Source organism: Trachurus japonicus, chromosome 1, assembly GCF_045865225.1.
Source record: "Trachurus japonicus isolate A0001 chromosome 1, Traja_1.0".
In the NCBI taxonomy this organism is placed as follows: domain Eukaryota; kingdom Metazoa; phylum Chordata; class Actinopteri; order Carangiformes; family Carangidae; genus Trachurus; species Trachurus japonicus.
This window is the reverse complement of record NC_140907.1, coordinates 25,477,907-25,501,954: the sequence shown is the minus strand read 5'-3', so window position 1 is coordinate 25,501,954 and position 24,048 is coordinate 25,477,907. Positions and strand designations below refer to the sequence as shown.

Sequence of the window (24,048 nt, the reverse complement as noted above, 5' to 3'; positions counted from 1 at the left end):
ATCCTGACCTCTGTTCTCCATTTATTTTCCATGAATCCTATTGATGTCACAAGAGAGATACCACCGGCTCCTGCTTTAATTTCTTTTTTTTTATGACCTGACCTCCTCAACTTCAATGTTCCAGTCGCGTGGGTGGCTGTAGGATATGTTAATTCAACTCCATGCAGATGTTGCTATTATTATCCGGCGCAGAATGCCATGATCCATGGTTTCCTTATTCATCAAACCTCCCCCCACACGCATTGCATCTGTCCACCCAGGAATGAGCCTCACACTTCACCATTTCAGAAAAAAAAAATCTATTGAGAGGAGACCCCCTAGTCCTCATTTTTTCCACTGGGAGGACAACCGCACAATGACACAGCCCCGTTTAGTGATGCATCACTGCCCAGGAAGTATTTGCCTCCTTCAAGTTCACCTCTTCACATTAAACATTTTGTTCAAGAAAGCCTCTTTCTATAGAAGCATAACTGTTTCCCACCAGCATCTTCGTCTTTGCAATAGACGGGCAGTCACATCCCTTCCCAATAAAAATCAGTTTAGAGCTGCATCTATTCAATTTTCCTGATTAATTCATTGATTTGGTGTAAGAAAATGGCAAAAAAAAAAAAATAATAATTACATACCCACTTCTTCCTTTGTGCAACTATTATTATAAAAGACCAACAAGGAAATCTTCTCATCTAAGACGCGAGTTGCTGCCATCTCTGCCTAAGAAATTATTTAATTTACTTATGTAATTAACTTAATTACTCAATTATCAGTAATGGTGAAGGTTTTTTTTTTTAAAGCAAATAATTGTTTAGTCATTCCTATATGCTTTAAAAGTGCATTTGAATAATAGGACATTACCATTGTAACATGGCTTTTTGCTAAATTACTTTAAGGTTACAGATAAATGATTCAATTAATCAAAAACATATCATCAACATGTAATAAAATGCTGAGGAATCAGTATTTGGATCCATTCAGAAACTGTCTCGTCGTACAGTATCAGTTGATCCGGTGTGCTGAATCCTTGGCATTGATGCTGTCTATTTGTGCACAGTCAAATGAGACCGTATTTGCATTTCCGCCACAAGCTATCTACTGCACTGCGATGTAATGAGTGTATTTTTATACGTCGTCTGCTGTTCAAATATCGCAGCAGAAGGAGCCAACGTCTGATGGAGCGCTACCTGAAAATGTTTGCTCGTCGATAACAACAACAAACGCGATAGTCAAAAATGAGTTTGCTTTGAGAGACACCTGTTTTGTGCTGCTTTGCATCGGACCCGCAGGATTTTTTGGGTCCTGATAAGCAGGAGGTCAGTGTGTGAGAGGGAGAGGGAGGGGGTGGTGTAGTGGTGTAGGAGTGGGAGAGGCCTGTTAATGGTTTAAAAACTGGCAGAAGGAGAGCGACAAAGGAGAGCACGGCCTATTGAAAGGCCACAGTGCGACCCCTCTCGCATGCCAAGCATTCCAATGTGCTGTGTAAAGGTTGGGCCGGCGGAGAGCGACCACAGGGCCTTTCTCACGAGGGCCACCTTAAACACACACAGACAAAGCTTGAAACGGGGCCGTCTGACGCTCTCTGACATCCACCGACTTCAGCGCCTTTTCACTGTGGTGGGAAAGTGTGACTAAAATGCGTGGATTCAGCCACCTGTCGTCGTCCCCTCGGATAATCATGATTTATATCTTTTACCACATTCACTCTGACTTTTTCTGCATTTCATGAATTACCATGGAAAGGGTTATGTCACGTTATGTCTGGTCCCAATGAAACAGACCAATACTCTCTTTACAATGTGGCGTATTTTTCTATCAGAGCTCTCAGGCGATACGTTGTTTTTCAGTAACAGGCCCGAGCTTTCCTTCCTGCTCAGTAATTACAGGTGTGAGCCAGGAACAACTGAAAGACTGCCAGGTCTCAATGCGCCATCACCTGTGAATACAGCCCCTCCCATGATCCCTCATTGTGTCCCTCTGTTTTTGATGATCTAATGCCAGTGTCGCATGAGGTCAGGAGTAGAAAATGTTCAAGATTACTCCTATTCAGACTGAAGGCTTGGTCCAAACTGGTTTGAACTGGAATATCTGAAACTTTTTTTTCAGTAGAGACTAACGTCACGCACTTAAGTTTAATTTCAGCTACCTACAAATGTCAGTGTTAATAAATGGCAACTGGTCAGCTTAATGGAGAAGTTGTTTCAGTTTGTTCTCTGCAGCACGGTGACATAACGCAGTTGGCCAGGGACAGAGTTTAATATCCCCTCTTCTCAATTTCCCCAAATTAATCAAACAAAAAGCTTCTTGTGTATTTATCTTTTTTGGCTGAGCAAAGGAAAGTTGATGACTATTTGTCCTCTTGAAAAGGCAGTTTGACTCGTTACCGTTTACTTTCACCTGCTCTAAATTGGAGCTGTTCGAACTGTCGATGAGCCACCAGCGGCGTCGACCGTGTGGTTGTAGCTGAGCAGGTGCAACGAGCCTTTACCTCCTGTGCTGAAATTCAAATATTGATCTGTTCTACGTGTGTGCAAATGAGCAGGTGCAGCAGACATGGATCCATTCACACTGTTGCCTGGCTGGTGGGTTATCATAGCAAGACTTATCTGTTGGTCTTCAGTGCAATGGGTTCATAGGTTGTATATATGTTGTGGAGGAAGACTTATAGGTAAATGTAGAAATATCACCTGATGAGTCCTGCGATTAAGAATGGAGTCAAAAATGGGTTGAAAGAAAAAAGTATCTGTGGCTATTGACCCTGTCAGTGCTGTATTATTATTACTTCATATAAATATTCTTTATAATACATATTCTAACACTGTTGGTCAGGATGGAGCCCGTTTTTACTGCTTTCACATACTTTTGGATACATTTGGATAAATGTGAACCAGCGACTCATATTTTATAGAATAAGAAACTCAAGCCACTCACTGACCAAAACGGCAAACATCGTCTAGTTACAGCAGCCTGCACTGCGTGAGAGTGTGCTGTTTCTCTTTGCCTTTCATAAAAGCAGCTCATTAGAAACACTCTTGGGTTCATGGACAGTTCAAAAAAACAAAACAACCCATCGTCTTGGACGGAATGATCAAAAACAAAATGTAGGGAAATATTATTTTCTGAACTTATGTATGTAAAAAATGATGTAAACTGTTAATTACAGTAGCTGATGTAATGCAGTACACATGACATCTCCTTTATGATGAAGAGGAGAGGAGATGTGAAGTACATAACTGTAGTCCATCAACAGGCCTGCTGCTGCTTCAGTATTTGCAGCCAAATAAACACACCATTCAACATAATGTTTATGGTGCTTCCTATATAGGAGTAGTAGTGGTGTAGTCCCCTGGGTGGTGGGGAGGAGGAGGAGGATGGGTTTGGCTGAACTCGTTTTTTTTTTTGTTTTTTTTTGCAACAAGTGGGGGTCCAGCTCTTTAAGCCGGGGGACCAGCGCGCTCTCCTCCCGGTCTCTGCGTGCAGCCTCGTCTGCCACACATATGTCCCCCCGCTCTCCTCCTGCTCGTATCGCAGAGGATGCGCCGCCGCCGCCGAGCTCCGTGTTGGTGGATGTTGTTGGACTGCACCATTCCTGCCGTCTCCACCAGGGAGGCTGTAATCCGATCCTGTGTGGTGGTGGAGGAGGAGGAGGAGGAGGAGGTGGTGGTGGTGGAGGAGCCGTCGTGCAGCCTGTGAAAAGGAAGAGGGCACTGCTCCGCGCTCTGACGCTCCTCTCTCTCTCTCTGTCTCTCTCTCTCTCCCTCCCTCCCTCTCTCTCTCCACTCCTCCCCTTTCTGCCGAGTGTCACCCTCTTTCTCCCTCATCTGTTCACTCCCTGCTCGGCGAGGCTGGCTGGCTGCTCGGTCGGCGGCGGCGCACAAACCTCCGGGATCGTCGCAATCGCATCGCATTGTTGTTTCACCCATACCGAGCGAGAAGAGAAGAAAAAAAAAAAAAAAACCTTTCGTTTCAGTTTCGGCGCAGCACGGCACTGTTGGACCTTTTTTTTCATCCATCCCTTTTTTTTTTCGAGAGAGAAATGCCTTTACCGGGGGAATCTACTGCATGCACGCCAGTCCAGTGACGTGCCCGAGCATGTTCACATCAGAGACAGCGTCGGATTTACCTGAGAGTACACAGCCCTCCTCACACTGTCACAGCTTCCTCCTCCCCACCGCCGCTGCGCGCACACGTTTGGACTTCACCGACTGTCACTGAAAAAATAAAAAAAAATAATAAAAAAAGAGGAAGAAGGGGGGAAAACACACCGGATTACAAGGATGGGGTTCTACGGCACTTTAAAGATGATTTTCTACAAAGTGAGTAGGATGTTGATGTTGTTATTGTTATTTTTCCGCCCGTGTCACCTCCAGCACATCATCATCACCCCCCGTTTCTCACCATTTAATGTTTGACTCGCTCCGTCGCCCTCATTATCTCTGACGCCCCTCTCTCACGGCAGATTGTGCGGCCACTGCGGAGGATGAACAGCAGTGTAGCAGAGAGAGAGAGACCCCCCCTCCAGAGACGCTGCTTTAATCACCGGGGCCTCTCTTTTTTCCCTGATAATATTCATTTATAGATTAGATATACTAGCTATATCATGTTTGGTGTCAAAATCACGACGCGGGGTTTGGCATCCTCCGCTTCCCATCATAGTAACTTCAGCCGCGTAAATAAACGCCGCCACCACCACCGTGAGTCAGGGGTGATGATGATCGGTGCGTTTGTGGACGGGCTGCGGCTCTGGCACTTCTGTGTCCATTTTAATTCTGCAGTGCTTGGTTGGAGAAAGAAAAAATGTGTGTAATATCTACGCCTATTTGAAATAGTGAAATAGTGGATGGCAGTTGGCTCGATGCTCTCTGCACCTGATCGCCAACTGAACTGTGTTTCCTCCCTTTCCTTATAAACCACAATCATTAAAGCTGGGTATGCTGGTATATCATCACCTCCGTTTATGTGTTTTTGATCCATGCAGACTTTTATTTTGGTAAATACCTGTCAGTTTCTGGCACTAAAGCAGCCAGTAGTCCCCCCTCTCCCCTCCCCTCCCCTCCTCCTCCCCCTGCAACCCTCCCCAGTTTGGGGGCTTATTATGACTCTACATTATGCAGCAGTGGTTATCTCGCACTGACCAAAGTGGCTGCATGTGATCAGTCTGCTGTTGCCTGTTGGAGTAGCCTCTCTCTTCCCTGACATTGTACACTCGCCTTAGGCTCCAGGCACAGATAATGGGTCACTGTGTCAGACTGCGTGAGGTAGAATATCCTCAAGGATGTTGGGTGTATTATGGCTGGATGGCAGCCATGAGACGATGCTCTCCTTCTTTTTTTTTGGTTGGGGAGTGCAGAGTACAAACAAAAATATGAAAGGGAATCCATTATGCAGAGCGTGTAATGTAAACAGATTTGTTAATCATTCAAAATCTGCCTCCGAAAGTCCCGCGTAGGGGATTTTTTCTTTTTTTTTGGTCTGTGTGCGTGTGTTTGGAGCTGTGTAGTATTGATGCTTTCACTCAGTTCAGCCTAATGATTAAGTGAAAATGTGATTCTCAATCAGTCGGCGCTGTAGCAGGTTGTTGTACATTTGAAATGTTTGCTCATTTGAATTCTCCATCCATTTTGTGCTGGAATATTCCTCGTGCAGCTCTTTTGCCTTTCACCCGCAGGAACTGAAACCAACACCAAGACTGATTTATTTTAATGACATGCTCGCGCCCATTTCTCCGGTTTGGTTGATTTGTAGTTTTTGCTCCTTATAACACTTCCAACAACTTGCTCATTCACTCCAAAATGGTCAGATTTCTGGGGTTCAAGTGTCTCTCTGCGTAGTCTGACTGGTGCTGCTGATTGACGTGTGATGAAACTGTTTGATCTCTGCTCAGAAGACGATCTGAAAAGGAAAAAAAAAAAAACACAAAAGATGAGAGAAAAGATGTTTCGAGTGACTGATGCTGCAGGATGTAGCCTTCGTTGAAATGAATCCACATATTATGTAAGAGCGATTGCTGTCTTTAAAATATCATTAACTCTCTGTTTATCCATCTGTCGTGCTTTTGGCCAGATAGCGAAGGGGAAGCCAAGAGGAAGGAGGCAGGACTGATTAGTAGTGATTTACAAACACTGCGCTCTCTTGTTACCTTTTCCCAGGCTGAAACACAAGAGGCTCGATACATGCGCTGTGTGTGTGTGTGTGTTTTTGTTTTTTTCACGCCTGCATTTAGTTTGAGGCTTTTTGTTTTTACATGTACACACACACACACAGGCGTACACAGTCAAAGCCAGCCAGCACCCCCCCCCCCCACCCCCACCTTTTTCTCTCTTTAGTCTCTCTCTCTCTCACACACACACCCAGTGCATGCATACACACACCCAGGCTCTCCTTGGCTACTGAACTGCCATTGCAGTGAGATCACCGCTTCAAGAACAAGGCAGTCGGGTTCAAGAGCCGGATCCTAACAAGCAGCGATATCTTATAACCCCTCTTTATGTTCTTTAGCACTTTCACAGCCCCTCCTATCAGCCAGATATGTTAAACACAGACAAGTGGAACCTGAAAACCACGTTCCTGCGCAGCTTTGGAAAACATTTCGAGCACGTTCACTTTTTTTTTTTTTTTCAAACATTTCCCTGCCTTTTTTTTCTTTTTCTTTTTTACACATTAACATCATAATTGACTTGAGCTTTTTATGGCTTTTTCCTTGAACCGCTCTGCAGCGTCACACATGAACGAACCCGTGAGGAAAAGATCACAAATCATTGGTCAGATCGGATCACAGTCGAATGTCCCGGGGGCAACTGACTAACCTGCAGAGCATTTTGATGTGTGCCTGCAGCTCGTGTACACACACCTCCATAACGCCAGGCTCTGGTCTGGACTCTCATTGGCTTTGGTTGCATTGATTCTTACAAAGGGATCCTGTATTGATACCTAATGCGTAGATGCAGTTGTTGATACCCTGCTTATTACTGAGCATTTCTGAGGCTAGATTTCTATTTTATTTTTTTGGCTTTGATACTTTGCATGCAAAGATGCCCCTGAGGCTGGAAACAGAGAACAAGCGCACACTCACCAAATTATAGTGACGGACAAAAACACATATCTCGAGGAGAGACATGTAATCACATGAGTGTAAATCCAGACAGTGTGGAGTCAAATACTCAAGGCCCGTATCTTTTTACAGCATTTTACAGCAGCGCCACACTAACATAAATGAATCATACGAGCATTGTTCGCCTCAAAGGAGCAAATAAAAGTTATATTTTGAATGGTGGGTTCTGGTTTCTACAGCAGCACAGATGGAGATGGAAGTTACTCATCATCCAGTACAGGTTGTGTCTTGCTGGACTGTAACTGTAGACCAACTGTTGCCAAATAAATCGCCCTAAATGAAAGTGCAAAAGCCTGAATTGCCATGCCAGCAAAGCAAAAAAACAAACACAAAAAAAAAACACCACGTGCTACAGTGAAGGAATAAATCATTCACATACACAGTGATTTGTTTTCGTTGTAAAAATATACCCTTGCTGGTGCGTCTGATTTGCCGTGAAGCCCAGAGCGAGAGATTAGAGAAAAACAGTCTTTTGTGTCACTTTGTTGAATCTGTGGCTGAAACCGTCGAACCGTAATCAGATGTTAGCTGATGTAGCTTTCACTTAAACATGAAACATATTTAATTAATCAGCGAACAAGGCCACATTGTCACATTGTATATATTATTTTTGCCCCGGCACTACAAAAAGAAAAAAGAATCAGTGTTGAGTTACTGTTTGTTTGTTTATTCATGAGGGAACGGCGATGAGATGGCGATCACTTGCATGTGTGGTGAGAAGCGTTGCCAGAAAAACAGAGAGAGAGAGAGAGAGTGGCAGGCATGGGATGAGGAGAATTGGCTTGCCCAGGCCTTTACACAGACTCCTTTGTTTGCGCAGTAGGGTAGGTGGTAACTGGGACTGTGTATATGCGTGTGTGTGTGTTCATGCAGGTGATATTGAATGATAACCAACTGACGTGGTCTGTTTTTCTTCCTCAAGTATCGGTGTGAATCAAAACCTCAGTGCCAAAGAATGCACCATGCACCCCCTCCTCCCTCCTCCTCCTCCCTTCAACACTTCTTCTTTTCTTTTCTCTTTTTTTTTTTTGAGCGCAAACACACTGTACACCCCGTGGAGTTTTTGGGTGTGAATGTGTGATTTCCTCTGGATATTATGGGGTGTCTTGTCTTGGTTGCTCTGGGATCACTGTTCACTTGTCATGTCCCTCCAACATGGGAAATAATCAAAACCCAAAGCACAGCGATGTAAAACAAGCACCTGCTTTGTTTCCTGCCGTGTTGTCACAATGTTGAGCAGCCACATTTATAGATGGGATTTTTCTTTTTTTGCATCTCTCTGCTTCCTCATTGAACATGTTAACAAAGCGAAGCTCTAGCCTATGCATTAAAGATTAATGTCCCATCTGCATAAAGCTGTTGCAAGAAGACTCTGGTCTCTATTTTATTATACTGAATTTCAGACATAATGTTAACAAAGTCTGTATCTTGAAAAAGCAATTTTCTGCTTCTACCTCAGTTTTTTAAAAGAAACTTCTATGACCAGTGTCTTTTCCTTAAAAATGACTTCAAAAGTATGCCATGTACTATAATAATGTTATGTGTTTCAACATCACATTCTCCTCCAGTTTTGATGGTATCTAAGATTTTTCTATTGTTTCCTTTCTCAGATGAAAAGAAAGTTGGACCATGGCACCGAGGTCCGATCTTTCCCTTCAGGAAAAAAGCCCTGCAAAGGCCCAGAGTATCCAAGGTAAAGAATCCTGTATTTCACACACATAAGACATGTACTTGTGCTGCAGTGCCCTGCTTTTTGTCCCCTCAAAGGGATCAAAGGGATTTTAGTAGAAATTAAATTTTAAAGAGCCTTATCTCCCCAATTTCATGCTATGCACATATTAAAAGAAAAGAAATAATGAAAGTCTCACTTGAGGTATGAATAAAGCTGGTTTTATGTGTCTTAAAACAGAACGGCGCTCCACATTTCATTGTATCTGCAGCATGCAGCGCTCAGTCCCAGATGTTTTCTCTGACCGTAAATATTTAATGCACATGTTCGCATGTCGCCACATTAAAATTCAGACTGAACACAGCCACTTAACTGTAAATGTTGCCATCTAACTGGCGGCTCCATCTCAGTTTCCTCTCCCATTAAAAATGAATCAATAATGAAATATACCCCCAGTTTCCCATTTTACTGTCAGCAAGCAGACTCAGACGTGCACAGGGAGCCCACAGGCTGGTTTCTCCTGCTGCCCCCTCACATTACCAGGGCACATGGACGCCACTTTGAAGTCCTGTGCCACTTTTCACGCCCAAGTTCTGACAACGGGAGAGTCTGGACCTGAACCTGAAGAAATCTGTTGGACTGTGTGTGTGCTCACTTTGAAGTCTTAGAGCCAGAAATGGTGTCAGTGTGCAGTTTATTAGGTACACCAAGCTAAAAACTAACAGGCCCCACAGTAAATACTGACTTTATGGAGGGATTTTTTCTTGAGAAGATGTTGATGCAACTTTATGGTCATTTCTGAGGATGTCATTTGTGGTTAAGTTGAACTGTATTACATCACACATAGAGGTGTTTTTATTATGTAACTGAAAGGCTAGAAACATCTCTCAGTGTAGCGTGAAGCACTTTCAGGCAAATGCTTCTAAAGCTTCTTCTATGACCAACAGCACAATGTAGAGTTTGAAACTAGTCAACAAGAACATTGATATTATTATTGTTCTGAAGCAGGAATATTCTTGTGTAAGAATATCATGGCTGCTGTTGGATCTAAACTTCTCAGCTGTGTAAATATTAATATTTTACATTTGATCGTCAACAACACAACCACATTTGATCATAGCTTGTGCTAAATAAACAAAATCGGGATTAATCAATGGAACAGCTTTGAAGTAAAAAAGAAAATACAGTTTTTATTTGTATTTGCCCGCAGAATACAGCTGCTTTCGGCTCTGTTTTTATTGCTAAATCATATCTGTGATGGGCAAAAATGCTTTTTTAAGTACATCTTTAAATATTTAACATTGCAATAAATGCTGTCCCATTTGCCCACAGGCCATATTCAGTCTTATTGTTGTTGTCAACATTTGTAGTCGAAATATCTGCGCAGGACTGAGCAAAACTAAGCACAAACAAACATCCTCATAGTGTCTTTATTATTGACCTCATTAATAGTGGATCCTCAATATGTCTGTCATCTCCCTGTAATATTAATGTTTTCTTCCCTCTTCTATAATGCTTGCAGTGCTTTCACATCCTCCCTCTTATAGTTTGCCTCTGAAGGCCTCATACCATGATCGATTTTTAAGTCGTTTTCATTTTTTCCCTGTAAATTGCAGCCCGACAGGAATTGTCCCATGTCCAGCCACACCCACCACATTTGGCCACATCAGAACAGCCAACGGTCAGGGGCAACAGAGACGGCGTATCACCTCAATCCAGCCTCCCACGGGTCTCCAAGAATGGCTCCGAACATTTCAGGTGAGTTTTTTTTATTCTTTATTCCTTTTTTTTTCTGTCCCCCAGGGCGATGCTGAACCCTTGAGCAAAAGCTCATCAAGAAGCAGATGTTGTGCCCAATCAATGTTCACTTAGTCTCAGAGATAATTGCTGCCTTGTTGTTCTGGCCCATCACATTACCATAGGCACTGTAGCGTGGAATTGGAACTAGCCGTACCTGTTCAGACTTTAAAAAAAAGAAAAAAAAAGAGCTTTAAGATCACGAGTCGACTGTAGACGTATCGTCTGTATGAAAAGTTGAACAGATGTTGTCTTTTGTAATCCTCTGAATTAATGAAGTTACTGCAGGAAGGATCTAAGGCTATTATTACCCTGTCATTTTTTTTTACTGTGCTATCTAAGGAGAGTAATGCTGACTTTGGTTTTTATTAAAAGGTCATTGTGTATCCATGATGAGCAATAATTTAATTTGATCTCCAACCACTCCAGTGATTACTGTTGATTTCTCTCGAGACGAGATAACTCTGCGTTTATTTTTCCACCGTATAACTGACCTTACTTCTATTATATATATACATGGTACAGCTTTTATCATTTCCTGTACAAATACCACACAATATCATTTTCTTCCATGTGAGACATCAGCGCTAATGACTCCAGACCTCACTGAAATAGGATGTCATTTAAACATATTAGCCTTGATGGCGTCTGTCTGATTTCCTATTTAATGGGTTGCCTTGGATTTTATTACCTAAGAGAGCTGTAAACTCATCATCTTTGAATGTAAATGTTTGAACATGAGAGACCAGTGTTTATTTTTCACGTATTAATCTTCAGTCATGACCTACCACAGTCTTATTAATACAGGCTACAGGCAGCGAGGCCTCAAACTTACATTCTGTACATTCCCGTCCAGTCGTAGCCTGTTGCTGCCATTTACAGATGGAAACATGAGAACAAAGCAGCAACCTGTAGCTTAAAGGATGAACACAAGGACGCACTGTTACGGCAAAGTCAACATTTACATTAAAAGATTAGTCTGAGATTTTGGGGAAATGCTCTTAACTCGCCTTTGTGTCGAGACTTGAATGTGAAGATTGACAACCGCTTTTCTGTCGCTCCATTGTGCATGCATCTGCAGCTAGCAGCCAGTTAGCTTAGCAACAAAATGCACATCCAAGCACGCCTAAAAGTTGCCAGTTATCCAGTTATGTCTTGTTTATTTAAACTGTAAACAAAGCAGAGATTAGTTGTGATTTTTTACTGTATGTGGGTCTTGATAACTTGGCAAACCTGGCAGCCAACATACAGACTCATCTGGCTCAACTATACCTTGTTAAAAAATCCTAAAATAAATTTAAAGAACTAATTTGTCCTATTAAACTTAATCTTAATCACATGGCAGCGCCAGTCAGTATTATAACTGGCATAAAAGATGAAGTAATTGCCTCTTGAGTGTCTTTGTAGCTTATGGCGTTCACACTTCAGTAACCTTTTTGGTCTTTTTTGAAGGCTGAAGAATTCGGTAGGACTTTTTCAGCAGATACTGAAAGTGTTTCCCCCCTGAATGTCTGAGCTGAGATATTTCATCAGCAGCCCATCATCATAATGATTAGCTGATCAAAAGAGTTACACTTGTGCACGATCAAGCCAGCCTGAATTCCCCGCATGCTCCGAGTATCAGCACTGTGATCATAGATGTTGACTACCGGTTTGTGTCACAGCTATTCCCGGGGGGATTGTTTAAAAAAGAAATCCGGGGAAGTTTTAAGAAATCAGCTGCTACAGCAGAAGTGGGAACTGACATGAAATGTGGTTTATCAAAAAACAACAACCTGCAATGAAGCGCTGGAGCTTATACCAGAGGCTGCTGGAGAAGTACACCGAGCTCTCCAGAGGTTTGATTAGAGATGAATAATCAGGAATATTCTGCGATTTACACCTCATAAAGATCAATGAACATATGAAACCTGTGGAAAATATCTGAGACAATACAAACCCACAAGAAGTTTTTTATGAACAGATAGTAAAGCAGAGGGTGGAGGGCTTACTAGCAGTCTAAACGAAAACTCCCTCCTCAGGTTGGGACTTGTGAAACTGTGGTGTTGAGGATTCTGTTTGAACAAAAGTGCCCGTAATCTTTGGGAGAAGATGTTGTAACACATGAGTAACTGCTGCATGGTGAGGAGGGGGGAGGGGAGGGGGGGTCTCTGAACCCCTTGATTACCTCCACAACCAGCACCCCTGGCTACAGCTTTTAGCTGCCAAATTACAGGTGGTTTGCGTGTGCCAGATTTTCCATCCTGCCTCCTAGCCTGTAATCATTGTTAGGTTTCAGTGCTCCGCAGAGGAAAACAACTGTGGTTGTAACATACAGTGCTGCACCGTTCACCCGCCAGCATTAAAACAAGTGAATGTTGAAGCAGAAGCAACCAAAAAATCCCACAGAGCTTAAATAATGCTGTTGATAGCGTCTGGTTTACTGATGTACAAATTTCCAGCTAATGTGTTGGCTACTAGCAAATAAGCCGCTGCCTCTAGCAACCCTGTGCTGCAGTGGACGGCACGTAGGGAACATTAAAGTGTTGGAGACATCCTGCAAAAAGCTGGGTCTTTCCAAGATGCTCTAATCAAAGTGTCAGACTTTAGGGGGAAGGGAAAAAGAAAAAAAACTTATATAAGCACACCAGGGCATCCAGTATGTTTACGGTAAACTGGGACAATCAGCCTGTAACGCCCCAGCGCTGTGTTTTCAGTTAATGCAGTACATTTACAGCTGTGTTGGGTGGGGCAGTCCAGATGTGGACGTGCAATTAATAATATGCTGACGGCGTTCAACTGGTGCGTTGCCACCTGTGATAGCTGACTTGCAGTATTTATTTTGAGAACTGGAGAGGACAGTGTGCAGAGACAGGAATTCAGACTGCAGCGACATAAAAAAGGAGAAACGTGAATAAATCAAAACCTTTGCATCAACAGAAAATCCAGTTTACCACAGTGAAGCTTAAACCTTAGCTATAGGAAAAGCAGGATTTCATCTTCAGTTGACTGGAGTTGTGAGTTGCAGGTTTCAATGAGCCTTAACCCCCATGTAGTTCCTGCTCACTCATTTTAAGTCACATAAGAAAGAAGCATTAGCTAAATGATTTGAAATGTAATGTACATTTTCATCTTTAATTTTCTTTTAAATCAACATCCGCTGTTCTCTGTTTCAGAGCTGGACTGGCCCAGAGAAGCTGCTGGCACTGGATGAGTTGATTGACAGCTGTGAGCCCACACAAGTCAAGCATATGATGCAGGTGATCGAGCCGCAGTTTCAGCGAGACTTTATCTCCCTGCTGCCCAAAGAGGTGAGTTCCTGCTGCTTCCATCTGACCTGAGCCTCCCATGGGGGAATCCGTTATTTCTAAATGATCATCCCTGATAATAAAGAGAAGAGGCATTCTCTCTCTCGCTCTCTCCCTCTCCAGCCTTGATTCTCTGGCTGTCTTCCCCCTCACATCATCTGTAGTGGGTGTCGTGTTTCTGCTCCACATCATACCTGACAATATACAGAAGTGTCACAGTGATGATAAGATCACATTCTTACATAACAACCTCAATCCACGGTATCTTGTGGAGCTGATCAAATGCTGAACACCTTGTCTGTCTCCGGCAGGTGTTAAGGATGGAGGTGAGATTGGTGGCATAGAGAGTGAAGCAATAGGGACGCAAGATTTCAAGGTGTTAGGCACGGCTTGTACCAAAGCCAAATATACAAACAGTAACACGTGTGTTAACAGCAGGACATGAACCCTTGTGTTTTTGTTTGTTTTCCCTGTGCTCTCTGTAATATACGTGTTCCTTTTGACTTCCTTTGATAATCCTCCCTCCCTGTCAGAGCTGCTGGAAATACTGTGAATTGGATGTCGCTGTCAAGTCATTTTAACAGGACAATGCTTATGGCTGCACCGTAGTTACAGCTGGAATTGATTGGGTGTGAAGCGGATCCGCAGAAAGTTTTGTGCCTGGCTGAAGAAGCAATCACTGACTCCATTCATAAAAATAAAAAAAATTAAAAAAACGTTTGAAATACGCTCAACCCTGGTAATCACTACTGGCTTAAACTGACTTTTCCAAGAGGCTGAGGTCTGTCTGGGTTTGTGCTGGGTCCTGTTTGGACTAAATCATTTGAAAACTTACACCAACACCTGGAGACCTTCAGGAAGAAGCAAAAATAACTCTTGAGTGTCAAGAACCAAGTAAAGACTCGCTCTCAAAATGACCTCAGGCTCAGTATTTTCAAAACTGTTTTTAAAGTGCATAAAGATTTCAAGTTTTTAGACAAGAAGAAAAAAAGGAAGAAGATGCTCAGATGATCAGTTAGTCTTTTACAAAGATAGGATTTTGACCACAGCTCAAATATAGATTAAAATCTAGTTACTCAATGGTTGATTGAGTAGCAGCTAGATGTTTTCAACAAATCCAGACATTATAGTAGAATTCAGCACATACTGTAGGGAAAACGGTAAATACTAGTAAATACTAGTCAACTGGAGCACTCTAAAAACCCTTTCCCTTCTCATTACTCGCTCTATGACTTGGTTAGAAAACACAGATAGGTTAAGTCAGGGGCTGGAGACGAAAACTTCTCATTGAGTATTGGTGAAATTCTCTTAACTTCATACTGCAACTGCAGTTAAATGGTCAACAAGAAATTAATCTGTACCAATACTGAGGATCCACATATTGATTTAAAAACACCAAATCGGTTCCAGCTTCTCAAATGTCAGGATATTATGAGTTTTTATGTCCAATATAGGGCGAGTAAACGAGTGATATCAGAATGTTGATATGAAAATCGGCACCCGTTAGTATTTTATAGACAAATGAATCAAAAGAATGATCTGATAAACTGGTGGAGTATATAACTTTTAAGGTTAAATAAGGGTCAGGATAAGCCAAGCTCCACAGATCAGTGTAAAGTATCTTTTTTAAAGCCGGCTTTGGTTATTGGAGTCGCCGGTCAGTCATTTGGGTCAATCCTAATGTTCATGACACCACTCATGAATTTCTCACACAGCACGTCGCGGGGTCAGCATGTTCTCGGGTTAGTGTAATATAATGAAAGAACAATGTTTGCACAATGGGTTACACCTCATTCTGTAAAATGAACCCATAATAATTCTCTTTTTATGAGGATACAGGGAAAATCGCCTCCTGACATAATGGTTGATCCTCTGCACAGCTTAAACACAGACATTGTGTATTGAGAGCTTTGTCCAAATATATATACCTGTTTGAATATGTCTGGGGGAAAAAAAAAACCAACACGGAGGAAAAGCAGCGGACCACAATGCTTTTTGTCCCATTGCTCAGGGGTCCAGATTTAGGCTCATTATACCAGGTATTGTGTCTGTATTTGCTGGCTTTGGCTTAACGAACTGTATCGCTGGCATCATTACCTGCTCTGTGAAGCTCCTATTGTTTTTTTTGGTTGGGCTTTCATAGAAATGTTGAGTCAGTTCAACGGTAATACAAATGTGCCCCCCTTCCCCTGTCAGTTAGATTCATGCTCGTACTTTGTTCCACTAAGGTTTTTTTTTCTCTTTATGTTTATGTGATTTTAGTTACTTTAGACTTAAACTACTCTTCTATGAGGTGTTTGCACAGTTGCACACCTGCTCTGTGTGTCCTCCCGTCCATTTACACCTCTCACATTCTTCATCCTTGTCTTTCAACAGCTGGCTTTGTATGTGCTGTCGTTCCTGGAACCGAAGGACCTCCTCCAAGCAGCCCAGACGTGTCGCTACTGGCGCATCCTGGCAGAGGACAACCTGCTCTGGAGGGAGAAATGCAAGGAAGAAGGTGAGTCTCATGTCTGTGCGGTCTGGACTGGAGCCGCTGTGGCCGACGCTCTGACTTTTAAAAATTGTGGTTGTACCTGTTTTTCAAATGAACTTATACTGGGATGACGAAAAAAAAAGAGCTTGTTAGTCCAATCATCTTCTGTCTCTCCTCCTCTAACAGGCATCGACGAGCCTCTGCCCCTCAAGAAGAGGAAAATTGTCAAGCCTGGCTTCACTCACAGCCCCTGGAAGAGTGCCTACATCAGGCAGCACAGAATAGACACTAACTGGAGGAGAGGGGACCTCAAATCACCCAAGGTAGCTTTTCCTTCAAACTCGAATTCCCCACAGGATCGCCTCAACCGAGCCGATGTTACAGATCTGATATCAAAAGACTCGGGAGTCACAGAACGGTGGTTCAATAAAGGGTTTAAAAGTGTGAGGCTGATGGAAAGTTAGTGATGAGCCAGGTCCGCGCTTTGCAGCATTCATGTTGAATGATAACCGAGCTGGAGCACAGGGGTGATCCTATTCCCCTTCAATCTAAAGGGCTCCATCTGTCTTTTGCCTGCTCAGGGGTTTCCCATAAAGCATGACCAGCAGGCTGGAGTTGATCCTAAATGGGCCTTGGACGCCTTTGCTGCTTTAGAAACAGCCTGCAGGTCATTTCAGTATACGCACGCTGATGTAAATGTGGTTACTGTGCTCTTCACACTACTTTGCATATATGCAGTGTGCTCCGTCTTTTGCTGAGTTAGCAGTTCTATGACCCAGTATAAAACCAGCAGAGACTCCAGACGGACACACACGCACACACACACACTGCGTACAACTCAGCAGCACTTTATGACATTTCCCTCCCATGGCCTCTTGACTTTGATGTACAAAGCACCAGAGACGTGTCATCATCGGTTCTTTGCCATATGCCTTGTCATCCCACACACCACCCGTCCTCTCCGTCCCTTTCTCACCGCGCCTCTATTTCCCCCCCCATCTATGCTGTCTGTCTCAAAGGTGCTGAAAGGTCACGATGACCATGTGATCACCTGCCTCCAGTTCTGTGGCAACCGCATCGTCAGCGGCTCTGACGACAACACGCTGAAAGTCTGGTCAGCCATCACAGGAAAGGTAAGAGTAAACAAGATCTCCTCAAGTGTTTAACCTCCTGCCATGTTTTTATGTGACACAGGGACATTACTGTGTGATGAGTGTCTCCACCTTGAACCGCCGTGAACCAACGACAGGCTCAGGTCGAGGTGGCCAGGGCTTCGTATGTCACAAACCTCAGGAACCAATCCTGGCAACTTGTGAAGGCGGAGGGGGCGGGGCTAAAAAAAATAACCTTGAAACCTTTTGAGTAGTGGTTTGCATCTTCACTGGCCTCATGATTCAATTCGATTACGATTCCATAGTCTACGATTTGGTTCGATTCAATTATACAATGCATCACATCCTCAATTTTTTAAATATAAATAGTCAGATAAATATGATAACATTTTATTTACATAAAATAAAATAGAAAATATCATTTAAATGCATTTCCACAATACAGCCGCTTCCTTGGAGTCTGAACACACAAAGAAAAAGAAAAGGCCTAGCCTAATTAAAGGTGCACTTGTTAATTTCTCAAAAACAAAACGTAAATCTTGGCATTGTGCTTTTAAAGCAGTACTTAAGAACTTTCAGTTTTGGTTGAGTTTGGCGGCGCCAGTGTCCCAAAGCGGTAGTGTTTGCCTGAATGAAGACTCCATTTCCCATGAGCACCAGCACGCAGTGCCGTAAACATTCTGATCTCCCGGTGCATGGAAATTAACAGAAGACGTCCAAACTAAGTTTCTGTTACCAGTGGATCATTTCACCAGTGGGCCGCACGCCCAGCACCTTTCCGTCGGATTGTGCATGTGTGTTTACACATGCACAATCCGACGGAAAGGTGCTGCATTTCCTGCTCCCTCCTTGTTGTGACTCGCGAAAGTGAAAGTGAAACTTAAGTGAGAGCCGGGTTCCCACCATGCTCCTCAAAGCTGCTTAGTGCCAGTGAAGGCGATACAGACCCCCTCAGGCCATGACAGAGGTGTCATTCAACCTGTTGTAAGTCGATGTACCATCACAAAAGTTATGAAAATATTATATGAAGGTTGAAAAGTTCCTTAGTGTTGGTTTAAAATAAAATAAATCACTGACTCTGTATGTGAACAACATCATCAAACTTGAATGGAATATTTGAATTTAAAAATCAATTATGTGACATAATTGCATCGATTCACAATCATCCCATTAAGAATCTCGATGCATCTTCGAAACGATTATTTTCGGCGGCCCAGGCAGTAGCATTAGCACTGTGTCAGCTACTGCCAGTTACAAGCTAACAACCAACATAAACAAATCAAAGACACTAACAGCGCCTATTCTATGATTTGTCTGCTAGTCTCTGATTTTAATTTCCTCAGACTGAGTGTTAAACCATGTTTTATAAAACATAAACCATAGCCGAATGTTAGAGGAACTTCAGCTGCTTTTATGTTTCCTGTGTTATTGCTTTTGTTTTAATGGCTTCCTTCCTCTCTGTGTCGGACGTTAATGGACTGTACAGTAGGCGCACGTTCATGTGAAATACTTTTCCATGAATTTTTCAGACTTATTGATCCAAAAGTGAAGGATTATTGCTCGCCTTATCATCACACAGAGCCTGTTTGACGTTCAGCTATACATAAAACATAAACAGCTGTCTATCCACTGCCTAACTGTGTGCATCTGTGCAGCCTTCACTTTCCTGATAGTTAGTGATATTTGCTCTGCCACGTAAAAAACAACAACCCAAAACTCCTGGCAGGACTCCCATCGAACTGTCCATCCTCTCTTCTTACATTTAGCCATTTTGCAGAGTTGTTACACAGCACATGTCCGAGAGGAGTGTTAGTATTCATAGCTGAAGCTGGTGCAGCCACACAGGGCTTGTGCTGCAGCTTTACGCTGTGTATTAAACAGAAAGGCAGTTGTTGCACTGTGGTGTTGGTGTTGGGGGGAGGTTCACAAAGTGTTGTAAATCACAACACTTTCATGCCTCTGTGTTGGACTTTTCAAAAGAGCTCTTTAATAAAACACCTTCTGCACACTGTTACTGCATATTTCTCATTCCCACCCAGTTTCTTTCACCTTTACTCAAATAAATGAGATAAGGGTGGGTTGTTAACTTGCTTGGAAAGGGGGAAAAAAAAAAAAGCCCTTAGAGACATTGATATTCTGCATGATCTCGCTGCAGCAGGTTTCTCTTTCTCTTGGACACAATAGACCCAAGAGCCTGCTTTTCATTTTTGCAAAGACTCGGTCTAATAGATAGTAAAGTTGGCGTGCGGCCCACTGGTGATTACACGCAGATCAGTCACAGCATTTGCTGATCTGAACAGATTTCACCAAGGTCACCTGATAGGCATGGGGCACAACTTGGCTCTCCTTCACCCAAAGGCTTGTATCTGGACGACAAGTTGTTAAGTTACAGCTGCAGTGGCTCCACACCGGTGGCGGCGAATCGTCTGCGATGAATCACATCACCAGCAGCAGCCGCCTAATCACGCATTCAGACCGACGTCACAGACTCGCAGCGCATCGTGTCGGATGGTTCCTAGTACAATGCAAAGCCGGCTCAGGATTGTTTGTTTACATTAGTCATGAGAAGAGATGAGCCTAAATCTGTCTGTGTTTGGGTGCTGCTCCCAGAACCCCCCCCACCCCCTTCTGCGGATTTCATCTCTTTGCTTATTTAGCTCTCAGCACCGGAGAGAGACAGAGTCCTTCGCTGGAGAGCAATGGCCAATTAAGTCCAGTCGACCATTTCGGGTGAAGTGGCTGTCGATGCCAGTAAAACTGTAAAGTAAAAATACAATGGGATTTCCAGCACCTGCATTTGTTTTTCCTCCACGCCGTCAGCATCCTTTACTGTCGTTGCCAGCTTATTTGAGGACTTGATTGCTACGTTTTCCTCGCCGTCGCTCCATCCCCAAGAGACGCAGGTCTGTCTGCATCTGAAGACTTTACGCAGTTTGTGATGAAGGGATGAATGCTGCTTGCAGCTGCCAGTCCACACTCCTGTTCTCCTTCATATCTCCTTTTCCTTCATATAGCAAATGGCCGTTGTGTTAAAGGTGTTTTGTCCGACCTTGGTTTGCCTTTTACCTCTAATGTAAATCCTCTAACCTCTAGAAAATCTCATGTGAGCCTTTCGCAGCTCAGCCACTAACACCACAACTTTGGTTTTACTCAGAGCTGGATCAGTAAGTGGTAGAAACACGGTGATCAACAGAGATGAGGGACACTTATTTCAGCCTGTAAGACGTTCTCCTTTCAGAGTCGGATGCCATTAGACTGAAGATGTGGTTTTCTTTCCTCCGTTCAGTCACCAGTGTTTGATTTTTGGGGTTGCTTTTCATTCATTAGACAAAAGCATCAGTAATGGGTTTGGTGGACGATTATAGATTACAGGGGTAAATTGCCTCATGCTCTCAGAGATCAGCGGCTACCTCTGTGCTTCTCTTCAGAGGAGAGAGAGATTTAAAATGCAGCTCTGGCAGCTTTCACTGTAGGTAGAGGATTTAAATTGAAAGGATGGAAAAAGAAATTGGTCACACGGTAGACAAATTTTGCCAGAGGTAGAGCGGTGTTAACACTTCTTCTCAGATAACTTGTGCTCCTTTTCCTCTGAAACTTTGTGTACAATTTGGAACGATCAAACAGATTTTCCCCCATGAACCCGACACTGTCGGGTGAGTGAAGTGATATTACATCACGGCGCAGCGTCAAAATGTCCTCATGCTGTTTTCCCCACTCACGGTCTCTCTTCACGTCGAGCATCAGATACGATACTGACAAGATCATAACAGATGTTCCCATCAATAGTTTAATAAATCTGTCCAATATCCTTTTTCTCCCTCCAAGATTTGTTTGTGAATCCAGTTTGTTTCAGACTCGCAGGACGTTGTTTTTAGCGCAGAATGCAGATCATATCAACAGGCCGATCTGCATAGACACGGTTTGCATTTTTAAAACGTTCAACAAATATTCATCAGATGCCCTTCAACAAACACTAAGACAGATACTTGCTAATGTTTCATCTCAGCAGCCAGTTTTTGTCTCTGTCCTTTATTTATCTTGTTATGTAAACACAGAGTGAATTGAACTCTTGCTGTGAGGCAATCAGGGAATTATTATAGGAGATGAGATTATATGTAAATGCTTCTACACCTCTGAGACAAGCGGGCCGTTGCTTAGTGATCAGGTAAGACCATGTGGATTTTTTTATGGTGAAAATGTTGCGATGGATTAAACAAACTCTTGAGTTTGAAATTCAAGTAGCACAGGAGCCTCTGTTGAAGCTGAATCTGCAGTTTGTTGGATTGTTTTTATTTTTTTTATTTAAGCTTGTTTTCCTGTTGAAGTAGCCTGTGCTGAGACAACGTTCAAAGGCTTTATCTTTAGCGAATGGACCCTTTTGTCTCCGCGTTGTCCTTCAGCCTTAGTCAGAGATGTCAATCTTCCGCCCAGGAACACAAACAGCGACACACATCTCATTGCTTCAAAGGTGGCTGTGGTGGTGCTTAACAGATCAGCGCGTGTCCTTGGTGGTGCCTGTCAGCGGCAGCCTCAGCTGTCAGGCTGATCTAAGATGGCAGACCTGTGCACCGCTGTCATATCCGGGGCGAGGTGTCCTCTACCAGATGCTCCGGCTGCTCGGACGCCCGCTTTACCTTCACCTCTTTTTAAGTTAACAGAGATTAGGATTTGCTTTTGGAGCTGTGAACCCAATGGGAAAAGTGTTAAGATGATTAGACATGAGATGATTACCACTTAAATTATTGAATTAAAGTCGCGAAGGAGGTCTAATAATACTAATGTAGTAATGCACAAGAGGGGGCTGTCGAATAAAGTGTAGCTCAGTGTTTGTAATGACTAAATGACTAAAACAGTCCCTCAGTATCCATGTCTTCAAATCAGGAATGGAAAGACAAAAAAAAAAAAATAATATATATATATATATATATATATATAAAAATATATATATATATATATATATATATATAAAAATATATAAAAGTAACAGAAAAGGGCAAACGTGTTGTCATCCTCGCAGAGCTCTTTGTACACCGTTAGACTTCACCAGTTTCATGTCTGTCCCCTTGTTCCACCAGCGTTTCTTTGTTAGACGAGATGAGAGCAGGGTTGTGTTTTTACAGTCACGGGGAGAAAAAGCATGTCAAGTTAACACACTTTGATATCGGGTGTCGTGGCGGCTCAGTTGACCAAAGAAAATAATGAACGAGGCAGCAGCAAAGATTTTTTTTCCTTTTTGCCAGGACCAGTTTTAGTCAATGTGAGGACAGTGCGGACTCGTTGTGTTTCATTGTACAGAAAGCAAAACAGGAAAGCAGGAAATTATCATTACTTTTAATTTATTCATAAGTTACTTTAATTATTAGTATATTGAATATGTAGAAACTATTGGAGACATTTTGCTGAGACTACTTTCCCTGACCTTCTGTCTCTCCTCTGGGAAAAGGCCTCTTATTGTAAATTCTACTATAGCCTCAGAAATCCTTTAATCATGTGATTGAGTCTATAATAACAACGGCTTGGCCTAGGATGGTTCGTTTTAACCTTTGTAGAGCGATTACTCGATGCACCTTTTAGTCTCCTTGACTCCTACTTTTTGATATTTCCTGCTCAGGTCGTGTCAGATGGATTCATCAATACAAAGGGAAAACTGCAGTATTAAGAGTATTTAATGGTCATGGTCATGGCTGCTACACTGGATATCCACCCACCACTGATTTTCTTTTTATTTATTATTATTTATTTAAAATTAAATGGAGAGGAAAATATAATTCAAGTGTAAGTCATTGTATGAAAACCCTCATGTTCAAAAAAGGTCCTTCACAGGTTCATTAAAAGAATGCTAATCTTCTTTCTCTCTCCGGGACGAGCTTATTTTATGTTTGTTTCACAGACAGATAAAGACGCCTAAGCCCTTCATTTCAGATACTCTCTCTTCCCACGCAGTGTTTGAGTAGGCTCTAATCGCACACTGTGATTCTTGTTCTTGGAACCTCAATCACTGGCTTCGATTCACGAGAAAAATCTTGCATCATTAACAGTGCGATTACAATAAACTGCCGGGCTGTAGTTTAATTTCTACACAGCAGCAGCAGCAGCACAGATTCTTCACACGTGGATTATAGTTCTGAATCATGTATATACCATGTTTTAAAAATGTGCAGTAAGGTGTAATTCAGTCAGATGTTTCTCCAGCTGTGGTATAAAGTCATTTCTCTGTTGTAACAAACCGATCAGGCGGGGGGCCACGGTGATAAACACGAGACTCCAGAGGTGTAGGGGGGTTGATTGTAAGGTCATGCCACAGCGACCCACAGTTAATGAAGTGATTGTCCTTAACACAGGACGGAGCAGGCAGAGACAGGCAGAGACAGGCTGCAGCAGCCAGCAACAGCAGCAGCAGCGTCGTCATCCTCCTCTGTCACTCGCTGCAAATAAAACCTCTCGCCCTGAAACCGCCGTTCAACTGCTCAGCGGCTTATCAGCTGCAGTCAGGAGGTCACATGTTGTACACTTCAAGAGACACGCTCCGCACTGAACCCGCCACATAACTGCAGTGCGCCGCTCACCAAGCGACCACCTCCACAGTTTTGCTCTTCTACTCTCCC

The 24,048-nt window shown here is 43.0% G+C and overlaps 1 protein-coding gene across 2 annotated transcripts in view; it reads left to right on the top strand.

The window, feature by feature from the left end:
- Positions 1-24,048, top strand: part of fbxw7 (F-box and WD repeat domain containing 7) — a 122,866-nt gene that overhangs the window by 89,798 nt on the left and 9,020 nt on the right. Inside the window, exons 1-7 of one of the 2 annotated variants that reach the window (XM_085781966.1) lie at positions 3,819-4,307; positions 8,713-8,795; positions 10,388-10,529; positions 13,724-13,858; positions 16,232-16,355; positions 16,518-16,654; positions 17,351-17,464. In XM_085781966.1, the coding sequence (XP_085638092.1) occupies positions 4,269-4,307; positions 8,713-8,795; positions 10,388-10,529; positions 13,724-13,858; positions 16,232-16,355; positions 16,518-16,654; positions 17,351-17,464 (774 nt within the window). In that variant the 5' untranslated portion in view covers positions 3,819-4,268. Of the gene's footprint in view, positions 1-3,818; positions 4,308-8,712; positions 8,796-10,387; positions 10,530-13,723; positions 13,859-16,231; positions 16,356-16,517; positions 16,655-17,350; positions 17,465-24,048 lie in introns of those variants that run through there. The other variant, XM_085781956.1, reaches the window with a different exon arrangement.